The sequence below is a fragment of the Rhizophagus irregularis genome, chromosome 14 (assembly GCF_026210795.1).
Source record: "Rhizophagus irregularis chromosome 14, complete sequence".
Classification (NCBI taxonomy): domain Eukaryota; kingdom Fungi; phylum Glomeromycota; class Glomeromycetes; order Glomerales; family Glomeraceae; genus Rhizophagus; species Rhizophagus irregularis.
In genome coordinates, this window is record NC_089442.1 from 3908875 (window position 1) to 3923412 (window position 14538).

At 26.3% G+C, this 14538-nt stretch overlaps 6 protein-coding genes across 6 annotated transcripts; 3 read left to right on the forward strand and 3 right to left on the reverse strand.

Annotated features, from left to right (window-relative positions):
* Window positions 1-134: 134 nt before the first annotated feature.
* OCT59_006549 (uncharacterized protein) lies at window positions 135-3179 on the forward strand (the record flags this gene model as incomplete). Its single annotated transcript, XM_025319975.2, has 10 exons — window positions 135-247; window positions 329-511; window positions 587-647; window positions 760-1218; window positions 1321-1622; window positions 1722-1959; window positions 2037-2312; window positions 2396-2554; window positions 2630-2752; window positions 2826-3179. The coding sequence occupies 10 exons, from the start codon at window positions 135-137 to the stop codon at window positions 3042-3044; spliced, it is 2133 nt and encodes a 710-aa protein (XP_025172438.1). The 3' UTR covers window positions 3045-3179.
* Window positions 3180-4602: 1423 nt separating this feature from the next.
* Window positions 4603-6166, forward strand: OCT59_006550 (uncharacterized protein; the record flags this gene model as incomplete). The annotated part of the gene is made up of 5 exons (XM_025311369.2): window positions 4603-4655; window positions 4732-4768; window positions 4858-5664; window positions 5742-5846; window positions 5933-6166. 5 exons carry the CDS (start codon window positions 4603-4605, stop codon window positions 6164-6166), a joined length of 1236 nt encoding a protein of 411 aa, XP_025172439.2.
* A 1163-nt stretch (window positions 6167-7329) lies between these two features.
* On the reverse strand, window positions 7330-8059 carry OCT59_006551 (uncharacterized protein). The gene is made up of 2 exons (XM_025327204.2): window positions 8037-8059; window positions 7330-7925 (listed from the first exon to the last, which is right to left on the reverse strand). Exons 1-2 carry the CDS (start codon window positions 8040-8042, stop codon window positions 7572-7574), a joined length of 360 nt encoding a protein of 119 aa, XP_025172440.1. The 5' UTR covers window positions 8043-8059; the 3' UTR covers window positions 7330-7571.
* A 1022-nt stretch (window positions 8060-9081) lies between these two features.
* Window positions 9082-9863, forward strand: OCT59_006552 (uncharacterized protein; the record flags this gene model as incomplete). The annotated part of the gene is made up of 4 exons (XM_066141328.1): window positions 9082-9113; window positions 9188-9279; window positions 9530-9633; window positions 9711-9863. The coding sequence occupies 4 exons, from the start codon at window positions 9082-9084 to the stop codon at window positions 9861-9863; spliced, it is 381 nt and encodes a 126-aa protein (XP_065998126.1).
* A 1531-nt stretch (window positions 9864-11394) lies between these two features.
* OCT59_006553 (uncharacterized protein) lies at window positions 11395-13543 on the reverse strand. The gene is made up of 4 exons (XM_025319976.2): window positions 13306-13543; window positions 12625-13232; window positions 11991-12549; window positions 11395-11910 (listed from the first exon to the last, which is right to left on the reverse strand). Exons 1-4 carry the CDS (start codon window positions 13508-13510, stop codon window positions 11885-11887), a joined length of 1398 nt encoding a protein of 465 aa, XP_025172441.1. The 5' UTR covers window positions 13511-13543; the 3' UTR covers window positions 11395-11884.
* Window positions 13544-13566: 23 nt separating this feature from the next.
* OCT59_006554 (uncharacterized protein) lies at window positions 13567-14140 on the reverse strand. Its single transcript, XM_066141329.1, has 2 exons — window positions 13993-14140; window positions 13567-13914 (listed from the first exon to the last, which is right to left on the reverse strand). Exons 1-2 carry the CDS (start codon window positions 14086-14088, stop codon window positions 13723-13725), a joined length of 288 nt encoding a protein of 95 aa, XP_065998127.1. The 5' UTR covers window positions 14089-14140; the 3' UTR covers window positions 13567-13722.
* Between the last annotated feature and the right edge of the window lie 398 nt (window positions 14141-14538).

The window sequence follows — 14538 nt, forward strand, 5'->3', positions numbered from 1 at the left end:
TTTTTCTCTTTCAATTGTTCATTTTTTGATAATTAATTAATTATATATTGAGATTTAATTAATCAAAAAAAGCAAATAATATAATTCTAATAATTAATATAAAAAAAAAATTGATAACTAAAAAAGAAAAAAAAATGCCTTATCCATTGGGTACTCATGTTACGCATATACTGTTGGCAGAATTCGATATTGATAGAGGGTCTTCGTTAGCACATCAATATCCTGAAGCTACCGGTACAGATGAAGGGTAAATAATTGGTTAAAATTCTTTCTTAAATTTAATGATTTATAATTTTTAATATAATCAATTTTGATAAATATGTTATAGTTTATTAGCAGAGTTAATGTTACCGGATGGTGCACATTTACGTACTGAAGATTGGACGATATTCTTTTTAAATCAAAAGATTCCTGATCCTGATAAAATATCAACGGATAATAATGATAATGAAACACCTTTATTGTATGCGTTAAATTTAGTTAGAACTAAACATGATAAAGGAGCCAGAAGGTGAATTATTTTTTTTATTTTATTTTAAAAATTTTTAAATTTTATTTTAAATTAAAAAAAGTATTAATTTATTAGAGGTGCTATTGTAAAAGCTATGGCTATTTGTACAAGACATCAATATTTGCATATTTATAAGGTAAATTAATATTTTGAATTCTTCTTTAAAAAATTTTATTTATTTATTTATTTATTTAATTATCTTCTCATAAATTGTCTTTCTAAAAATTGTTCCCTCTAAAAATATTTAGCCAGTTTTATTATTAGCATTGGATAAATATTTTCAAGATCCATCAGTAAAATGTTTAGCATCGTTATATGAAGCAGTAAATTCTATGGATGTAACATATATGCCTAAATTCTCAGCACATGAAAAAGCTATACTGCGTGCTTCAGAGAATAAAGATATGTTTGAAGAAAAGTTTACCGCTTATGAAAATAGTAAGAAACAACAAGAGATGTCAGCTCAATTATTAAAAGATGATAGTTCAGGAAAAGGATTAGGAATAAATAATAATAGTGATGGTGGTGATGGTGGAACGGATAATTCTAGTGAAGAAGTAAATTTTAAAAAGGCATCTTACCAAGATTTAATGCCAAATTTGAGTAAAAATAAGGATAGACATTTTTATGAAACTAAAGTTGTATATAGTGGAATAAAATTGCCAATCCGTGTGCCATTAACTGTTAATCCAGAAGAAGTTGGTGACGTAAGTATTTTTTTTTTCTTTTTAATTGAGGAAGAAAAAGAATTTGAAAAGAAAAAATTCAAAAAAGAAAGAAATAATTTTCTTTTTTTCTTTTTATTATAGTTTTCTTTAATTAAGTTGATTACAACGTTCTCACCATCATCACCACATCCATTCAATCATGCATTTCATCCACATTTGGATTCAAGTGGTAATCAAACGCAACCAATAATTTTATTATTGAATGCGTTATTAACTCAAAAACGTATAATATTTTTGGGTCATGGACATCCTTCAGGAGATGTAGCGAATTATGTATTATCAGCTTGTGCTATGGGAAGTGGTAGTGGTGGTGTATTAAGAGGATTTTCGGAACGTGCATTTCCATATACTAACTTGACAAATGTTGAAGATTTATTAAAAGTGTAAGTTGAGGAGTGCTATTTATATTATCGGAAATTTTTTTTTTAAAAAAAAGTTCTTAACCATAATTAACTCAAATTTCCTTTTATCATTTTAATTAGTCCCGGATTTATTGCAGGAGTAACAAATAGAATTTTTGAGGATCATAGTTCATGGTGGGATGTGTTGTGTAACATTGATACAGGAAAGATTACAGTTAGCAAAGATATTGCAACACCTTCATATGGTACAAAACCTGATGAAAGACCAGAAGAAGGTACAAGATCTCCATCTGCAACTAAAACAGAATCATGGGGAAGAGAAAAATGGGATACAACTGATAATGAATTTATGGCTGAGGTTAGTAATTATGAAGGTTATTAATACAATTTTTTAAATTGGGAAATATGCTAAATTGATTTTTATTAATTGAGTAGGTGATGCATGCAATTCAACATCATTATGGGGAAACTACCATAAGAGGAAAATTTCAAGACTATGTACAGAGATTTGTTAGATTAACAGCTTTGTATGAAATCGAAACTTTTGGATCAACAAAAATTGGAATGATGCCAGAAAACACAGATCATGGGAATATATTAGGCACTGGATTAGCATTTCAAGATGAAAATTTAAAATTACGTGAAGTAGCTGCTAATGTGAATAGAATTGAAGGTTGGAGACAAACTATTTCATATAAATATTATCAGTTGGTAAGTGAAATTACCTTTTAAAATTTTTTTATTAAAGAAATTAAATTTTTAATATTTTTTTCTCTTGTAATTTTATTTTATAGGACTTTCAAAATTATTTAAAATATAGAAGTATCAAAGCTATAGATGTTTATCATCAGGTAGCTAAATTAAAAAATCTTAGAAATATGCCAGAAGAGGAAGTTGAATGTTTATATAAAGCTTTGGTTGATAATGTTGTGACTGACGAACAAATAATTGAGGTATTTAAATGTTTTTTTATATTAAAATTATTATAAGTTAATATATGTAATATTAATATTTCTTAATTTTAATAGTTTTTGTCATATTTACCACAAAACCAAGGAGGTTTATTTCCAATTGGGTTAGGATTATTTTATCCACTTAAAACTGTTAGAAATTATACAATAGAATTGTTTAATAGAATCAATGATCATACAGTAAGTATAATATTTTATTATGTTTTCAATTATATCAAAAATTTTAATTATTTATTTTTATAATTTATTTTAGACTGGAAGTAAATTTATACAGAGTTTAAATTTATTCCAAAAACATGCTTATGAAAGGCAATTATCTGATCAAAGAGAAAAAGAACAAAAACATAAGTTAGTGTTACAAGATCATGAACAATTACAAGATGAAAATAATGAAAATAATAGTAATAATAGTGATAATTATAATGATGATTCTAATGAAAGTGATATTGGTGTAGCTATTACTACTAATTAATTAATTAATTAATTAATTGTTATTTTGAATGTAAATATATTTAATTTTAATTAAGTGAATCAATTTTTTTTTTTTATTATTTTTAATATGGTAAGTAAGAATAATTTGATGCGTATTAAAGATCCTTTAAATTTGAATCAACTAATTGTATTATAGAGAATTTAATTTTTGTTTAGTTTTTCTTATAGATTATTGTTATATTTTTATCATTTATTTTATTTGTATATTTTATATTTTTTATTAACATATATGTTTTTAGTTATTTAGAAAAAAAAAATTAATTAATATCCATAATATTATATTACATTAATAAGGAATAAACAAATATTTGTTTAAAATGTGATACTTACATATTTGAATTTTGATAATATGTATTTATAAATAGTGATTAATAAGATTTAAAAATGCGCAAATATAGCAAATATATAAAATATGTGAATTTACAATCCATTAATACTATAATGTAAAATTACTAGGTTTACAATCTATACAGAAATTATTAATCAAGCTGGTTTGAACATTTTATTTGTAAATTGTAATATAATCCATCCATATTTTATAAACTTCAATATCTTTAGACTTTAATTCTAATTTTCATAATTATAATGAAATTCTTCTATACCAAAATTTCAATATTTAATTCCAATATAGAAGTTGGTATTACTTCATTTCTTACATCAAATATTTTATTCATTTATTAAAAAAAAAATAGTCTTCAAAAAATGAATAAATGGAGTAATTTAAATGCATTTATATGCAAAGTTTTGCATTACTATTATCCATTTGTTTGGAACAATCCAACATGGAATTCAAGTATTGCTATCATCTATTATTTTACATCTATTTTATTATTTTGATATCAAATATCTGGTGATTTATAGTAATTTTATATAATTAATATTAAAATTAGTACTTTGTTTTTTATAGTATTAAAAATAGAGTGAATTTATTTCTAATCTAAAGTAAAATCTAATAGACTAATACATACCTTTACAATAATTTATTAGTAAAATATGGTAAAATTATTGATTTTTGAACTATAACAAAAGTTTATAAATTTTCAATGAAATTTTGCTATTTTTTAATTCTTATTTATTTATTACTAATTATAAGTAATAAATTCTTTATATTTTTATTTGTTTACAATAAAAAATTTTTATTTTGTAAATTTTTATTTTTTTTATCTATAAATATAATAAATATAAATGGTTTTGAAAACTTTTTTTCTTTTTTTTTGTTAAATCACGTGACATATTAATTCCGGCCAGAATTAAATGATCGGCATAAAATTGCCTTTTTGGATAAATGTATATAGATAAAAAATTGGGAGCATATTATAGTGATCGTCACCTTACCAGAATTAGGGTAGAATTTTAGGCAGAATTAGAAATGTCATGAACTTCGCCCATTAATGCTAGTGCACCTGCGGTGAGATGCTCAAAAAACTGGTGCTACAGTAGTTGAATATCAGATTTTTATTGTGGCTCCCAGCCAGTCATATTTAATTTCAATTTTTTTTTTTGATTATCAAAAAAATTTTTTTCTCCTAAACTCTATAATGAACTTTTCAATAATATGTCGAACAAAGCAAAGTGTTAACTTTTTTCAAACGTATGTTTATTTGTTTCTTTTAGTTAAAGTTTAATAAAAAGAAACTTTCTTTTATTTATTTTTTTTTTTCAAATAGCGCAAGATTACAATATTCAAACATATTAACTAAAAAGGTGGATATCATATATGTAATTCAAAATCAAATTTAAAATTATTATTCCTTACCTTTTTTTTTAATAATGTAACTTTTTTTTTATTAAAGTTTTCATCAAAAGTTAATAATGTCAGGTTATATAGAAGCCATGGTTTATTTACACAAAAAAAAACCTCTTCATATAGTGGAACATCAAATTTTAATAAAATAAATTTATATCAGTCGTTTACGATAAATAAATTGTGTCGAAGTATAACGACACAATATGATACAGATGAAGTAGAAGTATTATCACCAACTTTACCACAAGAAGTTATTACTGAAGATACCGATTCAGCAGCCAACTTCACGAATATAGTGCAGCCAGCAACATCGGATGGTATAATGGAAACAGCATTAAAAATTGGGGACTTTAAAGCAATGGGACTTGTTAACTTTACACCAGTCGGACTTGTTGAGGAATTTTTTGAAATTTTACATATTACAACAGGATTACCTTGGTGGGGTACAATTACATTGGCAACAATAATTTTACGTTTAGCACTTTTTCCATTAATAATAAAAAGTCAATTAAATATTGCTAAATTAACAAAAATTCAACCAAAATCTCAAAAAATAATGGACCAAATTACAAAAGCGAGGGAAGAAGGGGATCAACAAACGCTTATGATTAAATCTGTAGAATTAAAACAATTATTTTTGGATAATGATTTAAATATGTTTTCATCTTCTTTACTTCCATTAGTTCAAATGCCTATTTTTATAAGTTTTTTTATTGCTTTAAGGAAAATGGCTGAATTACCTGTGCCTGGTTTGGAACATGGTGGCATTTTATGGTTTAAAGATTTATCTGTTCCCGATCCACAAATAATTTTACCTTTTCTTGTTAGTGGCGGTTTCATCGCAATGTTGGAGGTAAAAATATTTAATTAAAATTCAAATTTTTTTTTTATTTGGTTATTATTTTTATCCTAATTTAAAATTATTTTTAGTTTGGTGTAGATACAAACTTAAAGAATACTCAGGCAGTGGGCTTAAAATGGTTTTTTCGTATTATCAGCGTAACTTCAATTTTTTTCACCATGCAATTACCTTCAGTATGTATCCGAGTATTTTATATTTTTCTGTGAGAAATTTAATAATAATTTATTAAATTTATTTTTTTTATTATGTTAAATTACAGGCAATACTTTATCACTTTTTTTGCACAAATTTAATTTCTTTTACACAATCTCTACTTCTAAAAAATAATAAAGTCCGAAGTTGTTTTGGATTACCAGCTATTGTAAGGCCAACTATTGTAAGTCCTAATATAAACGAATCAGTGAAAAAGAAATCATTAATGAAACAATGGAAAGAATGGAATACGGCAGCCTCGGCTGATAATAACAAACACAAAAATAAAAAACGTAAATGATTGCTATGAATTGATTTTGGAAAATACTTAATCTAAGGTGAATATTAAAAATTTTTTTTTTTTCCCTTAAATAAGATTATTTTAAGTGAATGTAGTTGAAAATATTTATTATCGCTCTAGTGTTGCCCTATATCATAATTTCAATTGATAATAGAGTGTCAAAATTGAGCGTATACCAAAAATTTATGAGCAGAGATTTATTGATAATTTTTAGATATATAATAAGTTATCTGATATTGATTGGTCATTACATTATTAATATTTTATTAAAAATATTTTACGTTTATTATTAGGAAATTAAATAATTCATACCGAGAAAAACGCTGATTGATATTTAAGACCAATAAAAAAAGATTATAATCTAGATTAAATTATATTAAGCTTTTTTAACGATACTTCAAAAGAAATCATACAAAGTAAACCAATATAAATTAACATGAAATAAAACCAAATAGTGAAGGATTCAAGCCCATATTCCATCCTCCAGAATAAATCAGCATGTTTATTCTGAATTAACAACATAATAATCAGAATAATATAAAATGTATGTAGGACAGGTTTAGGAAAATCACATAATTCTAAAAGGAATAAGTGTACAATAGAAGTATGTGTTGGAGAGAAATATAGAAACAAATCTATTTTAATATTAATTCGCGTATCAGTTATGAAAAGAATGTTAGATTAACTGTTATATCGATATAACTTTAAAAAAAAAGACATACAATACATGGAGTAATTTACCGTATGTCCAATCCTCGCAGCGATTCCAATAATACGAAGCCAAATAAAAGATCCAAATAATAACAAATATTGGTGCATAAAATAGAAAAATCAAGGAGTCAAATGGCACTTCCATAATAGATTTCTATATGATAAAAAAACGAATTAAAAATAATTAGATAGTTAGATTAAAAAAAGAAAGAAAATCTTAGTTTCTCATATTTACAAATTCATTTAATAAATTCATTACGATAATTTTAAAAGTTCATTTTTAAGATAAAAATAATCATCATGACTTAAATGTTTTCCTTATTATAATTTTTTTTTTTTGATTATCATTTATCAGCAAAATAAAATTTAGTCACGTGAATTGCATCGCTCATTATTCGGAACTATAATTCACAACTTGTCAATTGTCATATCATATATATACACATATATATATATCCATAATTTGTATAATTTGTGTAAATTTTACTTAAATTGATAAAGATTTAATTTAAATTTGGATAAAAAATGTTGATATATGATATATTCTGATCTAACAAAATTCCATGGAATTTTGTTTAATAAATTCAGTTGAACCATGATTACTTTCTAAATATTCGTTCTAAGAATAAATCTAAGAAATAACATAAAACTACTGTACAAAGCATACAATTTAACTACATAGTGAACATACTTATTAATTACGATAAGGTCTACAATCAAACTTTACTACAACTTGTGACCAATTCTCGGAAGAAGAATTATTCATTTTCCATTTAAGAGAATTTAAATTAGAACTTCTCTCTACAGTCACAGTTCTGAAGGTGCTTCCACGGTTAATTGCTTCTTTAAACGCATAAAGCCGTCGATTGTCTAATGAGTGCATCGTGCCGTCTGGTAAAATACAAACTCTCATAATTGGAATATTTTCCGGTGATAATGTTCCGTTCACAAGTCCAGTGATAGTGTTCTCAACAGTTTTGCCATCTTTAAAGAAAGGCTTGACACAGCATTGAGAATAGAGAAGCTGTCGTGGGTCTACTTGTAATAACTTAATTATAAAGTATTTAAGAATTTAAGAATATCACTATTAAACTTTTTTCTTTTTTACACGTTAAGTTAATGACAAAAAAAAAAAATAATCATAAACTAAGAGGCTCACCGCCATAGAGAAATATGATGCTTAAAATTTATTAACCGGAAGCATATTCTTTAAATATGATTAAGAATTTATTATTTGTCGTACCCAATGCATAAATTTGCAAAACAAAAAATTATAACATGGGATAATACGCGGATGATCATATGGCAAATTTGTAATCATCCTCTTCGTTCAAGTTGCTTCATTTAAAGGAACAATATCACCTTATTAATGTAAGTCAATTTATTTAAGGTTAGGGGAGTGTTATCTTAACTCCGAAAAAGATTCTTTCTGAGAAAATTTTATATTGTTTACACTTAATATTATTTACAAATCTTTCTAAAAGAACCATTAGTTATCAGGTATCACCAAATTGTTTACATATTTGGAAACTATTAATTTCCTATATCAGCATAATTATCTTATTAGGCTTATATTTTTGATCCTTCCTCAATGAACGGATTTGTTCGGATAAGAGGTTCTTTATAAATTATGTGATCATGTGGCACAATTTGCTAAGTTTTATGTTAGCTAAGTTTTATGGCCCATTCTTGAAATCGTCATATACATATTTCTATATTTGATAAATAAGTAAATTTAAAATAAATTTTTTGTATAATATTTGTTATGTTATTAATATCTTAATCAATCAGAACACTCATCGGGCGCCCGGGCCAAGGAGGGACCGACTGTAATTATATTATTAAAAAAAAACATAATAATCAGTATTTGATATAATTGATAACCGAGTTTTTTTTATAATTCGGTTTATCAAAATTTTTTTCTCTTTATATTTCTTATGTTTTTATTCTGTTATAAAATTATTGAATAAAAACGTACATATAATTTTAATACCATGATTTTTAATCATTTCGATCCAATATTAAGTTAATGATCTTATTGCGAATAACTTGTACGGATGTTTACTGTTCCTTTTTCAATGACGTAATCAATTAATATATAATAATCATTCAACAAACTGTTTTATCAAAACGAACAAAATGTCTGATAAAGAAGAACAAGGAAGTGCTAAAAAAGTTGAAAAAAGAAATTAATAAAAAAGAAGATGGTAGCGAAGGCATTGGTGATAAGAAAAGGGTATATTTTTATGCTGTAAATAACATGACGATTTCCGTATCATAGTAAACATATTAAACAAAATTGTATCTTAGATACAGTGGGACTAATGGACTATTGGACTATTGGACTTTGTTCATTCCAGATCCAAATTTTTATTGGACTATTGGACCTATGATTAATTCCTGTTGTCACTTTATACTATTGTTAATTATTTGAAATAATGAGATATAATGATTTAATTTTGAAGATTAGAAGAATCAAAATGAAAAAAAACATACAACTAATTATTTAAATTATTAAGCATGAAATAAAATTGTTGGATTATTAAGAGCTATAAGAACTCAATTGGACTTGGAGTGGACTATCTCCAATTAGTCCATGTCCAATAGTCCAAATTTTTTAATTGGACCTTGTCCAATTCCATCATTGCTTAGATATAATTAGGAAGAATGCTATGAAGTATTATGGTTACCTAGAAGCTTTCATCGCGTTATTTGGAATTTTGTCCATGTTATATTATACAGTTACTGTAAAAAGCGTATGTATAGTACAGTAAATATGTAAATGGTTGTCATCTCACTCACATAAGATGAGAACAACATCCTTGTTTTTTAGGATATCGAAATGATGAACGGTGAACTCAAAGACAGAATCGATACTGTAAAAGGAATGGTTAACTTAGTTGACAGCAAAATTGGTCTTCTCGACAACAAAATCGAATTACTCGGATTTAAGTTTGATGTTATCTATACTCGAAAAGAAAATTGAAGTTCTTATAGTATGTACATTGGTTTTCTTTATCCCTATAATTGCTTTCTTTTTTAACTTAGCAGACTCATATTTTAATTACAATTGATATTATAATGAAATTTAACTAATTTGTTTATCTTTTGAATGATTAAAAAAACTTTATAATGAGTATAATAATATAATAAAATGCTCAGAAGATAGCTGATGTTTTTTACACCCTATCCTTTGCAATAATCAGGCGTGATGTTTCTACGTTAATATATATGAATTTTTTTTGATTTTTTTTGAACGATGATCCTTTATTCCCTTCTTCCTTTCAGACTCTTCATCCGAGCATGCTACTTGCTACCCTATCTTTCAGCAAACTATAACCTAAAATCTTTGGCATTAATATCCAAGACCTTCTTAGTAAACTCGATAGAATAGGTAGCATCACTGCTTTAGAAATTTCTCCGAGACTAAATAGAAGAAAGTACCAGTCATGCCCTGTCGTGACAATTTCAGAGATAATTGAAATGATCTTGTTTTCACTTCCTCGTGTAATGTATAAAACTTATATAATAATCGAGTATTGTGCGTAATACCTAATTATTTTAATAAAATCGGTAGAAAATGGGAGTTCTTTTTTGTAGAGTAATGTGCATGGCCGGTATTTAATAACTGCGGATCATACACGAGTAAATGAATTAGTTATTATTCGCTTTGCTAAAATCCTGACAAGCGGTGCTATTAAATCTTGGAAAACAAAAATTTGTTGTTCGCTTAGAAGTTGTTAACTTAAAGTTTATTGATGTATAATCTATAACTATGAAAATTGTTTCTTCAAGTGATCTATAGATTATTTTTTTTGTTATTCCAACTACAAATTATTCATATGCATCGTATAGCGATAGTTTTTGGCGAATGGGTCATCGAAAATTTATTAATCGTTGTAATATTAACTATCGTGACATCTTAAAACTTTATTGCGTCTTACGTGATTAGGTCCAAATTAAATCTTAGTTTTAATACATTTAATGAGTTTATATTAAATATTAAGAACAAAGAAAGATTCAAATAGAAGAGTAATACTGCTATTTTAATGTTACATATATTAATAAAATAGTGATCTCGAAATGATATAACCATTTAACTTTACATATTGTATAATTAACTAACAAGTAACAACAATACAAATTTTTGAAAAAAAAAACTCCCACTTGGTGGAAAAAAAAGATAAAACAACAAATTATATTATTGTTCATCTGTCATCTGTCCATGAAGTATACTTGTTAAGCAATTTTGCGGCTTTACTAGTTGTTGGAAGATCCGTCGGGGAGTCTATGGCTCTTTCGAAGGTATCCTTTCTTCGATTCATGACCCTTTCCACGGCCACTTTCGCAGCAGAGTTCGGTTTAGAGGCATTATCAACTCAAGATACGGTATTTATAAGCCGGCGGTCATTTTCAGTTAAGCGATTATTGTTATTATTGTTATTATTGTTTATATTTGTAGACATAATGAATTAATTGATTTACGTTAAGAGTGAATTGAGAGAAAGTTATTTTATCAATAATTATATTTAAATAAAATTCAAAGTTTTTATTTCAAAATGACAAAAGTCCAATTAGTTATACATTCACAAATGGCTTGCCATATTTATTTTTCACTTAGGCTTTATCAAAATGTCTTGCTATATTTAGTTTTATTGGAGAATGTTTACTTAATCTTTCTCAAATAGCCTACTATATTTAGTTTTATTAAGAGAAAAAAAATCTTGTATCCATTCGTGTATACACTAATGAGATCATTCTTAATAAGAATTGAATTATTTGAAATTGACTAATTGCTAATTTAGTGACTGTCGAGATAATCGCCTGATCAATCAAGAAACTGAAGATGTTACAAAATGGTGATTCTTTTTAAATTTTCTTTCTTTATTGTATCACACAATACAAAAACAATAAGATGTATGAAGTAAAAAAAAAATATTTGAGTACAAGATAATAAATATGTTTCAAAATTATAACAACAAAATATAAACAATGCGTGTACATCGTTTAAGCGGATAACATAGCAGCCAAAGCTACATAAACAAAGAAAAGATTTCCATAATTAGTTAAAAAAAAACAAACATTTGTATAAATAAGATGAGTAATTAATTACCAGCTCCAACACCAGAACCATCGGGTGCTAAATCAAGTTCAATTTTATCAGCATTTGGACCAAGGCATTCTTTAAGAGCTCTTTTAATACGCTCCTTAAAAGAAGGATAAAATAAAAATAAAGAGCCATCAATGCCAATATTGCAGCCAGATTCTGGTACATTGCACTGAGATATAACAGCAGATAAAGCAGCAGCAGATAATCTAGCAGCACGTAATCCGACTAATTGACAAACTCTCTTTACAATTTGACGATCTGTTAGTGTTGTGGAGGGTAAGTTTAATGATTCTTCCAAGATCCGTTTTGTTTTTTCAAGTGTATTGGTATCATCCGCTTCTATAGTTGACATATATTCTGTCTCAAAATAATATTGATTATTAAGATCTTTCGAAGAGAAACCATCAAAAAGTAATGTTCTATCAATAAGATTTAATAAAACATTTCTTGCTATCTCTCCAAGATACATTCCAGAGATAAACTTCTCCAAAGCTTGTTTCCGAGGATTATTTGATTTTCGATCAAGTTTATTATCAAACATAGTTAAAGGAAGCACTTTTCTCTATTAGAAAGAAAGTAAAAAAATTTTTTAACCGTTTATCACGTGAAAGAAATTAAAAGTAATTACGTAACATACCTCATTATCAAAAGCACCCCATTCAATGTTGATAACCATATGATCAGCATTCGAAGAAAAAGACTTCAATTTTTTTATATTTGAAATTTTCTCGAAATAAGCACCATTTGTTCCAGTTCCAAGAATAACTCCAAGAAGAGTATTAGAATGTTTATAAGCATGAGCTAAAAGAGTCCCAACAGTATCGTTAACTAAAGCAGTTACTTCGACAGGAACTACTTTACGGTTTAAAGAATCTTGTAACATAAATACGACATCTTTACCAACGGCACCGGAAGCGGTATAACCTTTTGTCCAATAGATTAAATTTCCTTTATTGATAGCAGTTTGATCGACAGGGAATGAAAATGTAAATCCCAATTTTAATTTATCTTCCGCACTACTACTAATATTAAACTCAGATAAAAATTTATCAACACAATCTGCTAAATAATCAAATAAGTGTCGTGCATCTCCATTTTTTAGCGAGTCTGATACTTTATATTTTTGTTGTCTTACAGATACTTTACCATCTCCTTCCAAATTTACTTGACACATTCGTAAATTTGTACCTCCAAGATCAAGTGCAAGAAATGTACCTACTTCTTTGCCAGTTGGGATTCCGGTAACTGTATATATAAATATTTAAAAAAGGTGTGAATCGGATGATAAAATAAAATTTTGAAAGAAATGTTTAATTACCATAACTGGGAACCATGGCAACAGTTTGTCCATGTTTTTCAAGTCCTTTATTCATTTCATTACGAAAATGTTCAGAAATTTTTTTAAGTTTATCAGTGTTTATTTCAAATTCTTTTGTGATTTCATCAATCGCAGATTTTTGCGATTCTGAACAATCATTAAATTCTTGAAGTTTATCAGTGAAAGTTAATGGAATTGGAGTCATTTTTTTTTTTTAGGGATTTTTCCCACAAATTTCAAACATTTAAAAGAATAAGCATTGCATTTATATAAATATAATGTTACACCATCATCATACTTTATTAATAGTCAGATCAAATTTAGACTAGATTTATAATCATAATGTTGATTACATATCGATTTTGAAATAAAATAAATTGTTGATTACATATATAGGTTTACATAATAATTATTGAATTACTCATTTTTTTTATTTTCAAGTTCCTTTAATTCTTTTTCAATTGCATTTTTAACTACATTCGCTTCTTGATGAGCATGTTTTTCTGCTCTATGATCTTGAATACGTTCTTGACGAGCTATTTCTTCAGCTTTTTTTGCTTCTTCAACTGATGTATGAACTTCTGGTAGCGTGATTATAGCTTTATCGTTCTATTAAGTTTAGTGAAAAATTAATAAACAAGTTTAATAAATTATAAATAATGAATTACTTCTCTTTTTTTTACTTACGGTATTTTTCTTTGGATCCATTTTTTTTCCTTTTTTTTGGTGGATAATTTTTTCTCTCCAACGTATATTTATATAACTTTCCATATAAATGTTCATGTCATCATTAAATCATTCAAACTTCAGCCCAAGTCCATGATGAATCTATGTTATCATCGATCAGATGACATTGCCATTTATCATATAGGTAATTTACGTCATGACTGGTACTTCATAGTTTATAACTAAAGATCTACATATAGTAGATAGTATATACTTACTATATACTTATTGTATAGTATTTAGGCAATAACGTGCTGTTTTCGATTGAGGCCATTTGATTGGCTCAGATTGTGCCACGAAGTGGTACAATATGACCGATCAAATGGTTGAGATCGAAAACAGCCTAAAGACCCTATACAATAAGTGTTTTTATTATATAGACTCTCACGATCACACTATTAAATCAGTCACGAGTTAATTTATAGTCTATTTGTATAAAAATCTAATTTTATTAATTTTATGATGTATTTGTAATGATTTAAACAGTATTCATTTATTATATATATC